A 14,943-nucleotide genomic window follows, 5' to 3' on the forward strand; every position below is an offset into this window, starting at 1 on the left:
TCAGGTTTACCACCGTCATTCCGATCTCGACGGGCGCTCTGACTGACGAGCACTGGGGGCGTTGGGCGAGCCTTCGCAGCTCTCTTTGTCCTGCGCAAGAGTGCGCGCGCGATGAATTTCGAACAGAGTGCGGGAGATGTTCTGAAGATGCGCGACTCGACCAAAGCTTGCCGCCGATGTTGCGCTGGCCATCGTCGACTCGCGCTGCAATTATGGTTGTGACGCGCGTCTCTATCAAGAGCCTACGAACGCTTCCGCAGGTATTCCGCGAATTTGAAAGGAAAGTGGCGCTTCTGAAAGCTCAAGCATGGGTGAGAGAACGGACAACATTGCATCACTTTGACGTTTGACTCCAGCCCGCGAGCTTGCCCTTGAGCAGCTGTAATATCCAACCTTTGTCCTGTACATTCGCACCTTTGCTTCGGTCGCTCGCGACCGCCTTGTCGATTGATTCGGCGAGGTCTGTCACCAACTCATTCAGAGTCCTCGAAAACGCCGCGCCCCGTTGACCTGCTTGTGGTCCAGAGCCGATTGCCCCCCACAGGCCTACTTGTGTGACTGCCAATAGTGCGGCGGCCTCCATCGTCTCCTTCGCAGTTTGTTCCAGGAGAGTTGTGGAAAAGACCGGTAGCGATGGGAACACGGAGGAGGCGGTCGATGTCGGTAAGGAGGCCGATCCCGAAGAGCTTGGCTCGATAACGTCGGTGCAGAAAGACACGAGATCGAGAAGAGTGCCAATCGACGACTTCTCCGTCGCAGTTACCGTCGCGGTCTGTAGATGGATTTGATCGGGTCAAGACCAACTTTCGTAGATGACAGAGTAGAACGCTTACGGGTAGCACGACTGCACTTTCGGATTTCCACTCCGTTGACTCTGTCGTGAGCATCTTCCATGCGTCGGCGAATTCAGCCAGGGAACCAACCATGTCGCGTGCAAGCTGGAGAATGGCCAAGGTAGTGGCTTGCAGTACGGGCTTCTTAGCGACATCCGATTCGGCGGCCTCCTTCTCGATCAGGGCTCGCGCCTCAGGCGACGTACCCTCTATCAGCGACGAGAGGTGATTCGGGTGCAGGAGGATGTAGACGAGATGCTGAAGTAGATATAGGCATTGCTCCACGAACACGATAGCGACCGTTCGTGCGAGCGATTGCGAGGTGCCGCGGGAGCTCAGCTTCGAGAGCGCGTGCAGAAGGACAACGATGAGCGACAACTCCTCGAGTCCGGCAGCCGTGATGGTCGAGTCAGCCGTCCAGCTGGTCGCCCGGGAAATTTGGGCGCTGTAGAGTCGGACGAATCCTGTAACGTCTTGCTCGACAAACCGAGTCGATTCCCCGAGTGCCGAGACGAGCGATACCACAAGTGCGAGCATCGAAGTCCAGATGCGGTGTTGAGGAGTCTGCGAACCATCGACGCTAGAAAAGATCGGGATCGCGCCTGACTCGGCGGTCTCGGTCAGGGCGTTGTTCGTGAGGGCCGTCATCACTCCATCGAGCGCGACTTGCTCGGCGGCTTGAGGGGAGGAATTGGCAACCAAGAGGCAGAAATCCAGGACCAGCTGAGCGTAGAGTGGTCGCCCCGATTCGGATTGGTCCATGGGAACAAAGACTGCCAGCGCAACTCGGAAGAGATCGAGGGAGTGGCAGTGTGCGAGCCAAAGTGCCGAGGAAGGGGCGAAAGGCGAGTTGAGGATCTGCGACAGGACGGCAATTACGAGCGCGAGGTCCTGTTCGATCTCGGGTACTTTATCGGAGCGAGCTATCGAGAATAGCTCCCGGAGAGCAGACAGAGTGACCCGGAGTATGGACGCTACGTGCTGCTCGAGCTGGGACTTCTCGGCGCCGGAAAAGACTTGCGGCGATGTCTTGGAGAGATTGTCCAGCTGCTTCACAAGGAAGAATGCCGTTCGGAACAGAGGGGAGTGGAACGCCGGGGCCGTCCGGCGCGAGATCGAATCAATCACATCGAGGGACGCATTGGTTAAGATCAAGCTGACCATCTCCGCAAGTTCGATTAGTGCTGTCTTGGCCTCCGCTCCTGTCGAGGTGTAAACGATCTCGACCAAGGAGAGCAGGATTTCGAGGCGTTCGACGTGTAGAGTTTGCATGACTTGGCCTCCGCGATCCTCCTGAGCGACATCTTTTGCGATCGAGACAACGGTCTGAGCGACCGCAACCTGGACTGCCTTGTCGGATCTCAGCAGCGGGAGCAAAGTTTCGAGCGACTGCCTCCAGCTCTTCGTGCCGAGCATCTGCGCCTCGAGGAGCGAAAAATTGCAGTTCAGACGCGCAGTTTGTTCGACGATCTCCGAGAACGTATCGTGTCCGATCATCGAAGTCTCCTGGTCATCGGTAGATTGCTGAGCGAGGAAGCCGTCGAGAGATCTGCGCAACAGAGGAAGCGAATAGATATAGGACGGTCCGCAGGTCCGCGAGCGATCGAGGGGATGGGACGGCGGAGGCAGGCGGAGAGAGCTGAGGTCTATTCCGGAGAAGGATGTCCGGATCAATTCGTTTACATCGTTGTGCAGTTCCGGATCGGAGGAGGAGGCGATGGCGCAGCTGAGTGAGGCGAGGAGTCTTTTCGGGTCGCGGAAAGAGGCAAGGAAAGTCTTGTAGCTTGGCGCGTCCTGCGCCTTCGCGCCCGTTCTCCCCAGCGCATGTTCCACGTCGAGAGTGATGATCCGAATTGCGTGCGACTTTGCCATCAGACGGTGGCAGTAGGGTTCGACCTCGTCGGCTTCGATAGGCTCGGGTCCAATATCCTCAGTGGCGATCTCAACCAGCTTCTGCCACAAAACGTCATTTTTCCGTAGCTCATCCACCGAGTCTCCGTAATCAGCGAGGTGTTGCCAAACGAAGTCGAGGAACCGCAGCATCGCTGCGAGCACGGTTGGTCGCTCGGTCCAACTTGTCCTCCATGATTCGAGCGAGTCCACAGCGATGCCATATGCTGTACGTCCAAGCGGTTTTGTCCCTAGACCAGCGACCGAAACTCCGAGAAGAGCTTGTGATTGGATCTTTGCTTTTCCTTTGTCGGCGCTGTCAGCTTTTGTCAAAGCCAAATCGAAGGAAGGGTATTGCTCTCCAGTAACCAGGAGCATCGCCAACCCAGGCTGACAATCGACGATGGCCGAGATCTAAGCGATATCGAGGATGAGAAGATTAGCGGCATACCTCGGGTGGACCCAGCAGCGAGAAACCGCTTACAAGGTCGAACACTGCGATATGCAGATCCAGAGCGCTCCCCGGGTCATCGACAATCGCCAAGAGTGCGACGACCGTCGCACGCGCGCGCTCACTGCCGCCGAGTAACGCGACGAGACCAGCACGCTCGGATGGTGCCTGCGAAGCCGATACGGCGCAGATAAGAGTAGCGACCTTTGCTGCTTGGACGGCTATGCTGGTGGAGAGAGGCGAGATCACGAAGGAGAGGATGGCTTCGAGTACCTCTGGGCGTCGGCTGGATGTATGAGCTCCGAGGGACGTCGAAGAAGGGAGAGAAACGCTGGTTGCCGAATTGTGCGAAAGGATCACTTTCTCGAGGAGAGAAACTGTCGAATGCTGGACGAGCGAACGCAGGCGAACAAGCTGGAGCGTGAGGCGAAGATTCGATTCGACTAGATCTTCCAGAACCATTGCATCGTGGTATCGACCCGCACGGTGCAACGATTCGACTGTGCTGCACCCGAGAGTGAAAGTTGAAAGTATAGGTGCAAGGTGCGAGATGCCCCCCGAGGAGGCGTTCGAGAGGAAGGCGTCCGTTACAACCCTGACCGGGGCACTGAAATCTCCACTCGCAACCCCAGGTTCGAGCTCTCCCTCTTCGACGACCAGAGCAAAGATGTCGACGACCTTCTTAGCAAGTTCGAATTTCTGGCCCAAACTGCTGAAGGACCATGTGTTGTGGCTGATCCAGACCTCGTTCTTGGTCCAATTCAGCGCGCGAACGAGCACCCCGTGCTTGACCGAGCGGTACTCGGGAGTGACAACGCGTGAGGTCACCTGAGCTTCGAGGACAAGCGAGTGCACAAGGGTGAGGAGCGCAAGGGTGATCGAGTACCGTCCGGTGACCTTTTCAGCGGCAAGGACGGACGTATGTGATGTCGATCCTTGAAACCGCGCATTGACCTTTGCCGAAGTCGGAGTCTGAAACAACTGCGGAGAACCGCGTAGGAAAGTCCACACGACTCCAGGGTACGAGGGCAGGAGAGCGGCGATGAGTTCGACCAGAGAGCGGACGAGTTCGATCGGAATCGCCGAGAGCGACAGAGAGCGGTCAAGCAATTTGAAGAGCGCTTCCACAAGATCCGGATTCGACCCGCTGCCTGTCGAGTCAGACGAGATGTGTTCGAGGATAGTCGATCCGAGCGATGGATCGCCTTTGAGCACCAGGCGGAGTAGATCCAGTGATTGGATCAAGTCATCTTGGCGCTCCGCCTCGTTCTCCCACTCGACTGGGTGTTCACTTTGTCCAGCCATCTCGTTGTCGAATACGTCGCCTCGTTTCTTCCTGCTCCCCGAGGTACCCGCGTAGCTGATGATGAGGTCGCCGATGAGCTGCCAGGCGCTCCAATTGCCAGGTACATCCCAACAAACAACCAATGGCTTCCTCCCTGGCGGAGAAACGAGCCTGCCCATGGTCCCCGCGCGCACCGACAGACTTGGCGCAACTTGTATTGGCTGAGTGGATCGAATCGAATAGCCGGTTTCCGGGTCAGGATAGGAAAGCGATTCATATGGCAACGATCCAGGACCGGCGGGAAGAAGGTGGGTGAGCGTCGGCAAGGTGGAGAGATAAGCGAAGGCCGTCTGCGCGCACGTCGCGGCAAGCTCTTCGTCCTCGGTCAGATCAGAGGAGGCAGATGGATCTACGTGAGAAACCAGGCCAGCTGCGAGGGCCCGTACCAGCCGAATGTACGGGCCAAACTGTACAGGAAATCTCGAGCGAGCCAGCTCGACGATTTCCTTTTCTGCGTCGGCCTGCGCGCTGTGTTCCACGTTCATGCTTGCGTCTGGGATGATCTGTTCGCGATCGACTCCTTGCCAGAAGCGGACGCAGAGGATGGTCGAGGACGGGTTGGCATAGACCGCGGCGAATGCTTCAAAGAGACCGCTCAACTGTGCTTCTGTCATGTATGACAAGCGCACGAGATGAGGGAGGGTCAAGATCAGGCCGCGAATGACTGAGAGGTAGCCAATCGTATTGGGGTCGGAGCTGGCCGAGGAGGTGTACGAATTCGAGGCGGGAGAGAAGCCGAAAAGGGATGATTGGAGGATCGCGAGCAAAGAGGGGAACAGCTTCGAGGAACTTGCAAGCACGTGCGAAGCGTACAGCTGGAACAGAGGTTGCTGAGAATCGATCCCTCCCGATCCTGTCTCGACCTGCAGGCTCGCTTGGGCGAAGTCATGGTAGTCGTCGGGAACGCCCCGATCGAGCAGCGACGACGTCACCCGCGACATCACGAAAGCCCATCCCAGGAGTATCGGGCTCGCTCGCTCGCTATCGAGACGGACGAGTTCTACGACAGCCGTATTGATCGCGGCGAGATGCGAAGGATGGAACGCTGAGGACGATGGAAGCGCGGGTTCTCCGGGAGCCGGGATTGGATAGGGCGAGTCAGACTGTTCCATGATGTCCTCCAAATTCAGGACTTCAACGGCGAGAATTGTTGCGAGTTGCGCGCATTCTCGGAGCGTTTCTTGTGCTTCTTGATCCATAAATCCAGACAACTCTTGCTGCGATGACCACTTCGTCTTGATCACTGTGTTCATCACATCGACGATGTGGGATCCTTCGATCCGGAACGAGGGCGAATAATAAACGAGGAAGAGTAGCTCGAGAAGGGCTTTCTGCTCGAGAACGAATTGGGTTGCCCAGTATCGCGACAGTGTTGCCGATCTTCTGACCGGGAGAGGAAGGGTTCGAGTCGTGCGCGCAACTAGCGAGCGGAGTATCGTCGCAGGAAAGGTTGCGGCGAGGACAGTAGGAACGTGAGTTGCGGCAAGCGCATGGCATGGATGGCCCTCGTCTTCGTCTGCTCAGCGTCATCCTTTGTCAGCGCGTGCACACATGCAACGAGGGGAGAAAAGCGTGGTACGCACAAATGCGCAATAGCAGCGAAACGACTCCGATTACAGACATCCTCTCCTCGAAAACCCATGCCGTGATCCGTTCCCATTCATCCTCACTGAGCCTATCCCCTTCTTGCTTGCCTCTCCTTGCGCAGACACGGACCGCCGTTTCTGCAACAGGTCGAGCGAGCGAGAACCTGTTGCCGACTTCAGCTGCTGCCGATTCCTCAAATTTGCTCAAGCTCCCCGAGGCAGCCTTGACGACATCCTTCGAAGTACTGCTGTCTGGGAACGCGTTCGCTGGGTCTTGCAGTTGTGCGATGTTGGCGGAAAGGAAATCGGAGAGTGCAGCCGATGCCGTCGAGCGCTCAAGCAAATTCAGCGCGGCCGACCATGTTCTGAGTGCCAAAGAGGTCAGTAAATCAGCAGAGCAGCCATGGCGGAAGCATGAGATGAGAGGACTACGCACAGAGAATCATTGTTTGATGAGGCCTTATCCTGATCTGTTGTCCCAGGCATTTCGCGACGCCGATCGACCAGTGACCGTAGAACACACCCTGGACTTCTAGAGTACCGATCAGAGGCGATGTCGCGTGCGGGTTGAGTGATGCCGGACTCGACGTCTCACGTTCAGGGAAGCGAAACCTGAGACCCCGAACTTCCTTGATCTACAGCACTGCGGTCCGGGATATCTGCACCTCTCAGTAGCTATAATCAGATGATAGTATGTACGCGACACGCCCTTTTGCTGTTCGTGGAGAGACCGAAAAAACTGAGACATGTTCGATGTCGTGCTCGCCAAGCAGAGTGACATCTTTCGGTCATTTCGTGCACTCTACCGGCTCCTTGATATCTGCACAAGGCACGCGCAGGCAGTACGACCCAGCTCAACATCGTCCGCTCGCCCTGATTCTCCGAAGTCGAGCAAGCTACAAGCAGCTACTGTAGCGCAAGAGCTTCCTTTCAACCATTCCTTCATCCGAAATCGCTTGCTTGCTTCCGCAGTAAGATGCTGCCGGCAGTTGAGCACGGATCGACGTCGAGCGCACCTCTTCCCGGACGGTCGGAGGAGGATACCGAAGGACAAAGCACCCGCCGCAGCGCAAGCACCGCCTCGAAGCGTCCGCGACAGAAGCTCGAAACTTGCAAGGAATGGTTCAAGAGCTACATAGGCTACGATTCGCAGGTCGTTGAAGCCGCTAGCGTGACCGATACGGTCAAGCGTGCAGTCAGTGGCAATGTCGTGGCCGCCACAGCAAGCTACGTTCATTCGCTGTTCCCGGTCGTCGACTGGATCGGGCATTACCCCTGGCATAAGGACTGGTGGATTGGCGACGTCGTGGCAGGGATCACAGTGGCCCTCGTCCTGGTACCACAATCCATGAGCTATGCCAAAATCGCGACGCTCGCTCCGCAGTATGGGCTCTACTCGTCATTCGTCGGTGAGTCTCGCCAGCCTAGTCTCGCTCTCTCGTCGCCCTGACCTTAAGGATCATGCAGGCGTCCTTATCTATCCCCTCTTCGCCACCAGCAAGGATGTCACGATCGGCCCGGTCGCGGTCGCATCCCTCGAAGTTGCCCGTGTGATTGCGCACGTTCAGAACTCGGCAGGAGGAGACGTGTTCTCCGGCCCCGAGATTGCAACCGCTCTCGCTTTTCTGTGCGGGCTGATCGTGCTTGGTATCGGGCTGTTGCGGATAGGCTGGTTGATAGAATTCATTCCGACTCCAAGCATCGCGGGTGCGCACTCTCCCTCTCCTATCTTGCAAGCACGCGGTCGCCACAGGTGCTCAGATTCAGTAATTCTCAGGTTTCATGACGGGTAGTGCCCTCCAGATTTTCTGCGGCCAAGTCCCCGTTCTGCTGGGATACTCGAACAAACTCAAGTCAGTGCCCTTGGCTATGCGGAATGTTCTGCCATTGCTGATAGCTGATTCTCAAACCTTCAGTACTCGCGCATCGACGTACAAGGTCATCATCAACACGCTCAAGCATTTACCCGATACCAAGCTTGACGCCGCTTACGGACTTAGCGGGCTCGCCTTTTTATACGTTGCACGCTACACCCTGCGCCATATCGAACAAAAGGCTCGCAATCCTATCATCAAACGCATTGCCTTCTTTGCGACAACGCTCCGTACTGCATTCGTTATCATCATGCTTACGGTGTTCTCCTGGGTACACCTTCGCCACAAGGCTGTTGCCGACTACGACATCTCGATCCTGAAATCGGTGCCGAGTGGCTTTCAAGAACTCGGACAACCGAAGCTTCCGACAAAACTGCTCAGCCTTATTGCGCCACAATTGCCTGTTTCGACTATCATCCTGTTGCTCGAGCACATTGCGATCGCCAAGTCATTCGGTCGCGTCAACAACTATCGTGTGAGAAGCGACCAAGAGCTGGTCGCCATTGGCGTATCCAACAGTAAGTCTTCCAATTTTCAGGTTCTCATAGCACATTTTGAGTTGATCTCGCTCTCTCCGCAGTGATTGGGACTATGTTTGCCGCATATCCGGCGACCGGCTCGTTCTCTCGCTCTGCGATCAAAGCCAAAGGTCAGCCTGTTGTTGCTCTGAATCCGTGTTGGAGCTTGAACTCATTCGTTTGCGTTGCGCTTGGACAGCTGGAGTTCGGACACCGCTGGCCGGTGAGTAGTTCCCTTCGGACATGTCAAACATCAGCCTCCTGACTCGGTACTCTGCATTTTGAAAGGTTGGATCACCGGTGTCGGAGTGCTCGTTGCGCTGTACGCTCTCACCTCGGCGTTCTACTGGATCCCGAACGCCGCCCTTGCCGCAGTAAGCTTACAGCGCACAACTCTGCTTCCGATTTTACTATAACCCGCTGACTGTCTGTTCAGGTCATCATCCACGCTGTGCTCGATCTTGTGGCGTCTCCTGCGACGGTCTACTCTTTCTGGAAGGTGTCGCCGCTAGAGGCAGTCGTGTTCATGCTCGCTGTCATCGTGTCTGTGTTTTCGACAATCGAAATCGGCATCTACGTGAGCTTTCTGTTCGGCTTCATCAGTCTGCCAGTGCCGCCCGTCCCGGATAACTCATTGCTCTTATCCATGCTGGACAGGTTTCTGTTGGCGCCTCGGTCGCTCTTCTGCTGTTCCGCATCGCTCGTCCGCGCGGAGCGTTTCTCGGACGCGTACGCCTCCGTGCCGAGCTAGAAGATGCGAAAGCGCCCGCTCCTTACCGGGATGTCTACGTTCCGCTCAAGCCAAACGGTTCGACAATCACGAACCCTCTCGTACTGGTCGAACCTCCACCGCCGGGAATCATCGTGTTCCGCTTTGAAGAGTCCTTCCTGTACCCCAACGCGGCATTTTGTGAGTTCCAGAGGAACAGCTTCGAACAGCACCATTAGACCTGACGCGATTTGAGGTCATAGACACGGATGTCGTGCTTGACTATGCAAAGCAGCACACGAGGTCTGGACAAGTCTTTGACGGAAAGGGCGACCGAAACTGGAACGATCCGGGCCCACATCCGTGGTTGGCCAAACTCCGAGCGCGCAAATTCTCCGAATCGAAGGACGAGCTCAAGGACGATCGCCCGATCCTTAGAGCGGTCGTGTTTGATTTTTCGAGTGTCTCGCATGTCGACTCGACGAGTCTCCAGAACCTCGTCGACCTCAAGCGAAGTTTGGAGCGCTGGGCAAGCGACACGGTGCAATTCCACTTTGCCTCGATTCTGTCTCCTTACAGTAGGTCCCTCTTGAACCTGTCTCATTGGTACCGGATATAGAAAGCTGACGCAGCCGTGTATTCTCGCAGTCAAACGAGCCTTGCTCGCAGGAGGTTTTGGTACGGGCACAGGTTGGACTGCCGAAGAACGTCCGCTCGAGATCGCCCCCGTCGTCAACGAAGGCAGGATGCCCGTCTTGACCGAACACGCTCGACGCGTGCAGGCGAAGCATTTCCAGCGTCGCTACCCACCCTCGACGGCGTCGGGAACTGCTACCCCTCGCGCGGCATATTCTTCGCTCGACCCGCTCACCGAACTCGATCGAGGAAACGTCACGGATGGTCAAGGCTCAATTGTAGACGGGCAAGGTCGTCGTACGAGCGACCCCGAGATCCCTGACATCGCCGAGGAAACGGATCGAGACGTTGAAGCGGCAAGAACCGGAGATGCCGTGTTCGATCTCGAGAAGAAATACGCACTCCCGACATCCCACCTCGGAGGTCACGTCTGGGCCTCCTCGTTCCCGGGACAAGAAGAAGCGCACGAGGAAGCCCCGATAGTCAGCCATCTCTTCCCTAGGTTCCATCTCGATCTGTCGAGCGCTGTCGCCGCGGCTGTCGGAGGCGATTGGTAGGTGCTGCACCTCGCCCATTGTATTCTTCGCATCCTTGTCCCACTCTTGCACATACATCATCATCCATAGATAGCATTAGACGCAAAATGTTGTAAAACAATGACAGGATTATGGATTTTTTCAAATCTCGAGATCCTCGTCAGGTTCCTCCTCATCGAGATCGTCTCCTCGATCGGCCGTGTACTCGACTTTGAGTCCACCTGAATTCCGACCGGCCTGATCATCCATCTGACCCGTGTACCCTGCTTCGCCAAAGATGGGTTGATTGTGACCTTCGTAAGGATTCGATACGAGAGACCTCGCTGCGAGTTGGGACGGAGTAAGGGACAGCGAGAACGGCAGAGCGGTGGGCGCGGTAGACGATCCAGTTGAGGCTGGAACGGTAGGTCGAGCAGGAGCCGATGCGTGTGAGCTGGCTAGTGCAGGAGAATCGAGCTGCACGACATTTCCGTCAAAACAAGATCTTCAAAGCGCGCATTGAACAGGCGAGACAAAGTAACTCACTGCGTCTTCCTGACGACGACCTGATTTCCTCGGGTCCAATACAGCGCCCAACACCACTTCCTCCACCTGTGAGCTATTGTCATGGATCCTCCTGACGCCCTCGAATCCCGAGGTGACGACTTTCTTTTCCTGCGATCCCGAAGCAGGCCCGTTCGAGGCGCCCACTCTCGAGACTTTACCGACTGCAACCCCTCTGCAGTTCCAACCGAGCACGGCTTTGCCATCACCATTGCCGAGGTTGTCGAGAGCGATTCGTTCGTCTTCCTCGTCACTGCGTTCCGGTCGACGAAACGGGTCCCCGACTCCACGCTCTCGCAATCTCGTCAGAAACTCGGTCGTTCGAAGGTCTGGATCATCGTGTGGAGAAAGGATCGAAGGCAACACGAGCGAGTACCGGATCGAGAGCGTGTGAAACTGAGCGGTGGGATGCAGCGTGAGATGGATCGTCGAGGATGACAAGAGTGGAGAGAGAAGCGAGGGCAGTAGTGCCGGTGATGCTGGCGAAGAGACGGCAAACGGCCGGGAAGGAAAGTGGTCGTGGTGAACGAGCACGAGTCGTGAACCGGCTGTGACAGACCTAGCGAGATCAGCACAGCATCCTACGGGATCACAAGTTGCGACAACTGTCTACGCACTCGGTAGTCCTTCGAGAGCTTTGAGCGTGCGCTTGAGCAGCCTCCACACGACATTGACATCCGACTGATCGGCAAGTGCATTGATCCCATCAATCGCGACCTGAACGGGACCTCCTGCGGGTTTCGCGCGGTGTACAGCATTGACCACTGCGTCGCCAAGAGTCTTGTGCGCCTGCGCATCGGCGAGATCGATTGCGGCCGTCACGTGCGACGCCGAAGTGGAAGCGACTGGTTGCGGAAAATCATCATCACAGGTGCAATCGATAACCTGTAGCTTGCCCTGTTCAAGCTCGAAGCTCCAATTCTGTACCGGCGATTGCTCGAGGCAGATCAAGATCGTGTTGGTCGATGTTGGCGCGGAAGAGACGATCTGATGGAACAGCGAGAGGCCTGGCTGCGCGAGCGAGTCGGACAGGACAATCAGCGGTGGTGACGAGCATGCATAGCGGTTCGCGAGCAAGTGGTTCAACATGGTGCTCGAGTTGGCGGTGCCGAGCGGAATTGACGGCGGCGCACTCAAGTTGGCCAAACTCGCGCTCGTGTCACCTCTCCAAGACCCGCTCGCTCCAACCTGCAGACACTCTCGCACATGGACCGGAGTCGAGGGCAACAGACGTGGAAAGGCTTTTTGTGTGCAAATAAAACGAACGCTAACATCATCCTCCCTCTCTACTCGCACCGTCACGGCTCTATCGTGGCCGCCCTGTGCGAGCTCTTCAAAGTACATCCGGCAAATTCTCCGGTCCTCGAAGGTTCTGTTTTTACTTGAGGGCAGCGAAGATCTTGGGCGCGGCCTGCGAGACATTCGGAAAAGAGCAGGTCAGATCGAGCGGAACCCCCAATGTGATACGGCTACACGTGAAGAAAGGTTAACACCTACGCAGTCGTCCACGCAGTGCATGTAGTGGACTGTTGCGCACACAAAGCCAATGGAGGGGTCAGTCGGGCGCACACGAATCGCTCTGCCTGTACCCGTATCGCCTGCGATACCCTTCGATACCTCTCGATGTGTATCGAAAAGGTGTACAAAGGACCGCCGACAATTGGAGGCTAGGATTGCGAGTGCCATTCGAGATTGAGTCGTCTTACAGAGTTCCTCGACGCAAGTCTCTCCGTCCACGATCGTCTTGCCGGCGGCGATGCGCTCACCGCACTCCTCAAAGTGGTGCTTGAAGTTCGCACACACCTTGGTTTGACCGCAAGCTGGAAACAAAGAGGACATCAGTCGCCTGAATATGATAAACGAGATGGTCCAAGCCAAAACTGACCCTCCCGGATAGCCTCTGCTTGCTGTATGAAATGCAAGTCAAGGGAGAAGGTCAGTCGCCATGTGCATTTGCGGTCACGAGTCGTGTTGCGATCCCGAGATCAGCGAGGTGCGATGTCAACCGCGTCCACACCGGATCTTGAACCGCGTCCGCAGGGTAATGCCGCAGCTAGCATGCTAGGATCAAGGTCGGAAGCGAGTGCACGTAGTCGCGCACACGCGACGACCTCGAGTTGATCAAGTGAACGTCGAATCGGAATCGTCCGTTTACCGCGTCGGGCGTCGAGCACGCGGTGGTGCAGGCAAGAGAGTTGCGAGACGATACTCACGTCCTCGGGCTCCTCCTCCTCCTCCTCTTCCTCCTCGGCGGGCTCCTCGGCGGGCTCCTCCTGCTCCTTGGCTTGCGCGACTTCGCTCGCATCCGACTTGGCGTCGACCGCGTCCGCCGCCTGAGCGGGCTGCTCGTCCGCGTACACAGTAGGGAGAAGCGACTCGAAGAACGAAGACAGCATCGTGGAGAGTGGGTGTGGAGTGAGCGAGAGACGAGCGAAAGCGGTGGCTGCCGTACTTCTCGCGCTCTCGCCTTGATCTGCCGTCTCGTTCCTACCCGCCGCGACTTGCCCCACCTTCGTTGCAGACATGTCTAGCAGTCTGTTCACCCCTGCCAAGGACGAAGGCGTTCCGACCTTGATCCTCGGCAAGTTGACCTGCTCGTCGCGCTCTCGCTGATCGCTGTAGAGGCTGACATCAATGGGGACTGCCTCTGACTGTGCGCAGACGGAGGCATGGGAACCACCTTGCAGTCGTACCCTGTCGCGCAACAACTCGACTCGAACTTGTGGTCATCTGCGCTGCTGAGGACGCCCGAAGGCCGCCAAACTCTCCAAGACCTGCACACAAAATGGGTCGAAGCAGGCGCCGACATCGTCGAATCATGCACGTGAGTCGATGTGCGAGTGTGGAGCAAAGTCGTTCGCGCCTTGACCCGCCATTGTGGCTGCTTGCCTAGTTACCAATCCTCGCTTCCGCTCTTCTTGCCGCCGGCTGGCCCCTACTCGTCGCAACAACTCGCGTCGCAGCTCGAAGTGATGAACTCTGCGATCCCGCTTCTGACGGATCTCTCGATCGGTTCGACCCGGTTCCAATCGGCCCTTTCCCTCGGTCCGTTTGGCGCATCGCTCCAACCTGGTCAAGAGTACGGAGGTCTGTACCCGCCTCCGTTCGGCGCGAGTTCTCCCTCGGTGATCGCTTCGGGGCAAGAGGCGCTCGACTCGACTCCTCTGCCGCTCGAAGCCGTCACGGCCAGTGCGCAACCGACTCCCGAAGACTACCTCACCGCGTGGCACCTGTTGCGCCTGCGTCACTTCTACCGTGACTCGCAGCAGTTCAACCGGTTGCAGGTCCTCGCGTTCGAGACGGTACCCAACTTGTACGAAGCGACCGCGATTCGGAGGGCAATGACCCAGTTCCAAATCGAGACCGGTTCGACCGTAGCGTTCTACATTGCCTACGTGTTCCCGCTCGTCAACGCCGACGATGCCGAAGCGAACGTGCAACTCCCCGATCGAGACTACAAACATCTCGACTTTGCCCAACAAGCCCCGTTGGTGATCGAGACGACGTTTGGCGCTCTCTCGGTGCAGCACGGCGAACAAACAGTCGAGGTCGTGCGACCTGATGGCATTGGATTCAACTGCACTTCGCCTTTGCACGCGAAGCGGGTAACCGAAACTCTTTCGGCAGCCTACGTCCAATGGTCGACATCCCAGTCCCCGGCATCGGTCGTGAACGTAAAGCCTCAACCCTTCTTCGTGTTGTATCCCGATGGAGGTGCCGTGTACGACGTCGAGACTCGCACGTGGCATCACCCCCTCGGGTTGACCGACCAGAAGTGGGCCAACATGGTTGCCGACGCGATGGAGGCTGCCAGGAATCCTCAAGTAGCTGCGTGGTCGGGAGTGATTGGAGGTGGATGCTGCAAGGCAGGACCGTCGGCGATTAAAGCGTTGAGGGCCGAAGTGGAGAAGCGGGGATGGAGGTAAGATCCTTCTGAGGACTAGATCTGGCGTGAACGGTCTGAGGATTGCGCCGAGACGACATGGAAAGGGGAGGAGACGGTATGTCTGTACGATTTCAAG

The 14,943-nt window shown here is 57.0% G+C and overlaps 5 protein-coding genes across 5 annotated transcripts; 2 read left to right on the forward strand and 3 right to left on the reverse strand.

The window, feature by feature from the left end:
- Positions 1–334: 334 nt before the first annotated feature.
- JCM15063_000694 (uncharacterized protein) lies at positions 335–6,591 on the reverse strand (the record flags this gene model as incomplete). Its single annotated transcript, XM_076679651.1, has 5 exons — positions 335–772; positions 834–3,137; positions 3,208–6,035; positions 6,103–6,470; positions 6,542–6,591. The coding sequence occupies 5 exons, from the start codon at positions 6,589–6,591 to the stop codon at positions 335–337; spliced, it is 5,988 nt and encodes a 1,995-aa protein (XP_076533199.1).
- Positions 6,592–7,081: 490 nt separating this feature from the next.
- Positions 7,082–10,399, forward strand: JCM15063_000695 (SLC26/SulP family anion transporter; the record flags this gene model as incomplete). Its single annotated transcript, XM_076679652.1, has 11 exons — positions 7,082–7,514; positions 7,573–7,812; positions 7,883–7,958; positions 8,022–8,497; positions 8,560–8,628; positions 8,697–8,720; positions 8,786–8,871; positions 8,934–9,074; positions 9,155–9,407; positions 9,470–9,784; positions 9,855–10,399. 11 exons carry the CDS (start codon positions 7,082–7,084, stop codon positions 10,397–10,399), a joined length of 2,658 nt encoding a protein of 885 aa, XP_076533200.1.
- A 120-nt stretch (positions 10,400–10,519) lies between these two features.
- Positions 10,520–12,010, reverse strand: JCM15063_000696 (uncharacterized protein; the record flags this gene model as incomplete). The annotated part of the gene is made up of 3 exons (XM_076679653.1): positions 10,520–10,834; positions 10,904–11,469; positions 11,539–12,010. The coding sequence occupies 3 exons, from the start codon at positions 12,008–12,010 to the stop codon at positions 10,520–10,522; spliced, it is 1,353 nt and encodes a 450-aa protein (XP_076533201.1).
- A 289-nt stretch (positions 12,011–12,299) lies between these two features.
- JCM15063_000697 (cytochrome b-c1 complex subunit 6 family protein) lies at positions 12,300–13,317 on the reverse strand (the record flags this gene model as incomplete). The annotated part of the gene is made up of 5 exons (XM_076679654.1): positions 12,300–12,332; positions 12,419–12,447; positions 12,628–12,741; positions 12,807–12,828; positions 13,135–13,317. The coding sequence occupies 5 exons, from the start codon at positions 13,315–13,317 to the stop codon at positions 12,300–12,302; spliced, it is 381 nt and encodes a 126-aa protein (XP_076533202.1).
- A 273-nt stretch (positions 13,318–13,590) lies between these two features.
- On the forward strand, positions 13,591–14,847 carry JCM15063_000698 (homocysteine S-methyltransferase family protein; the record flags this gene model as incomplete). The annotated part of the gene is made up of 2 exons (XM_076679655.1): positions 13,591–13,745; positions 13,815–14,847. The coding sequence occupies 2 exons, from the start codon at positions 13,591–13,593 to the stop codon at positions 14,845–14,847; spliced, it is 1,188 nt and encodes a 395-aa protein (XP_076533203.1).
- Positions 14,848–14,943: the final 96 nt, after the last annotated feature.

Source organism: Sporobolomyces koalae (assembly GCF_050403365.1).
Source record: "Sporobolomyces koalae JCM15063 DNA, S_koalae_JCM15063T_v1_ctg25, whole genome shotgun sequence".
Taxonomy (NCBI): domain Eukaryota; kingdom Fungi; phylum Basidiomycota; class Microbotryomycetes; order Sporidiobolales; family Sporidiobolaceae; genus Sporobolomyces; species Sporobolomyces koalae.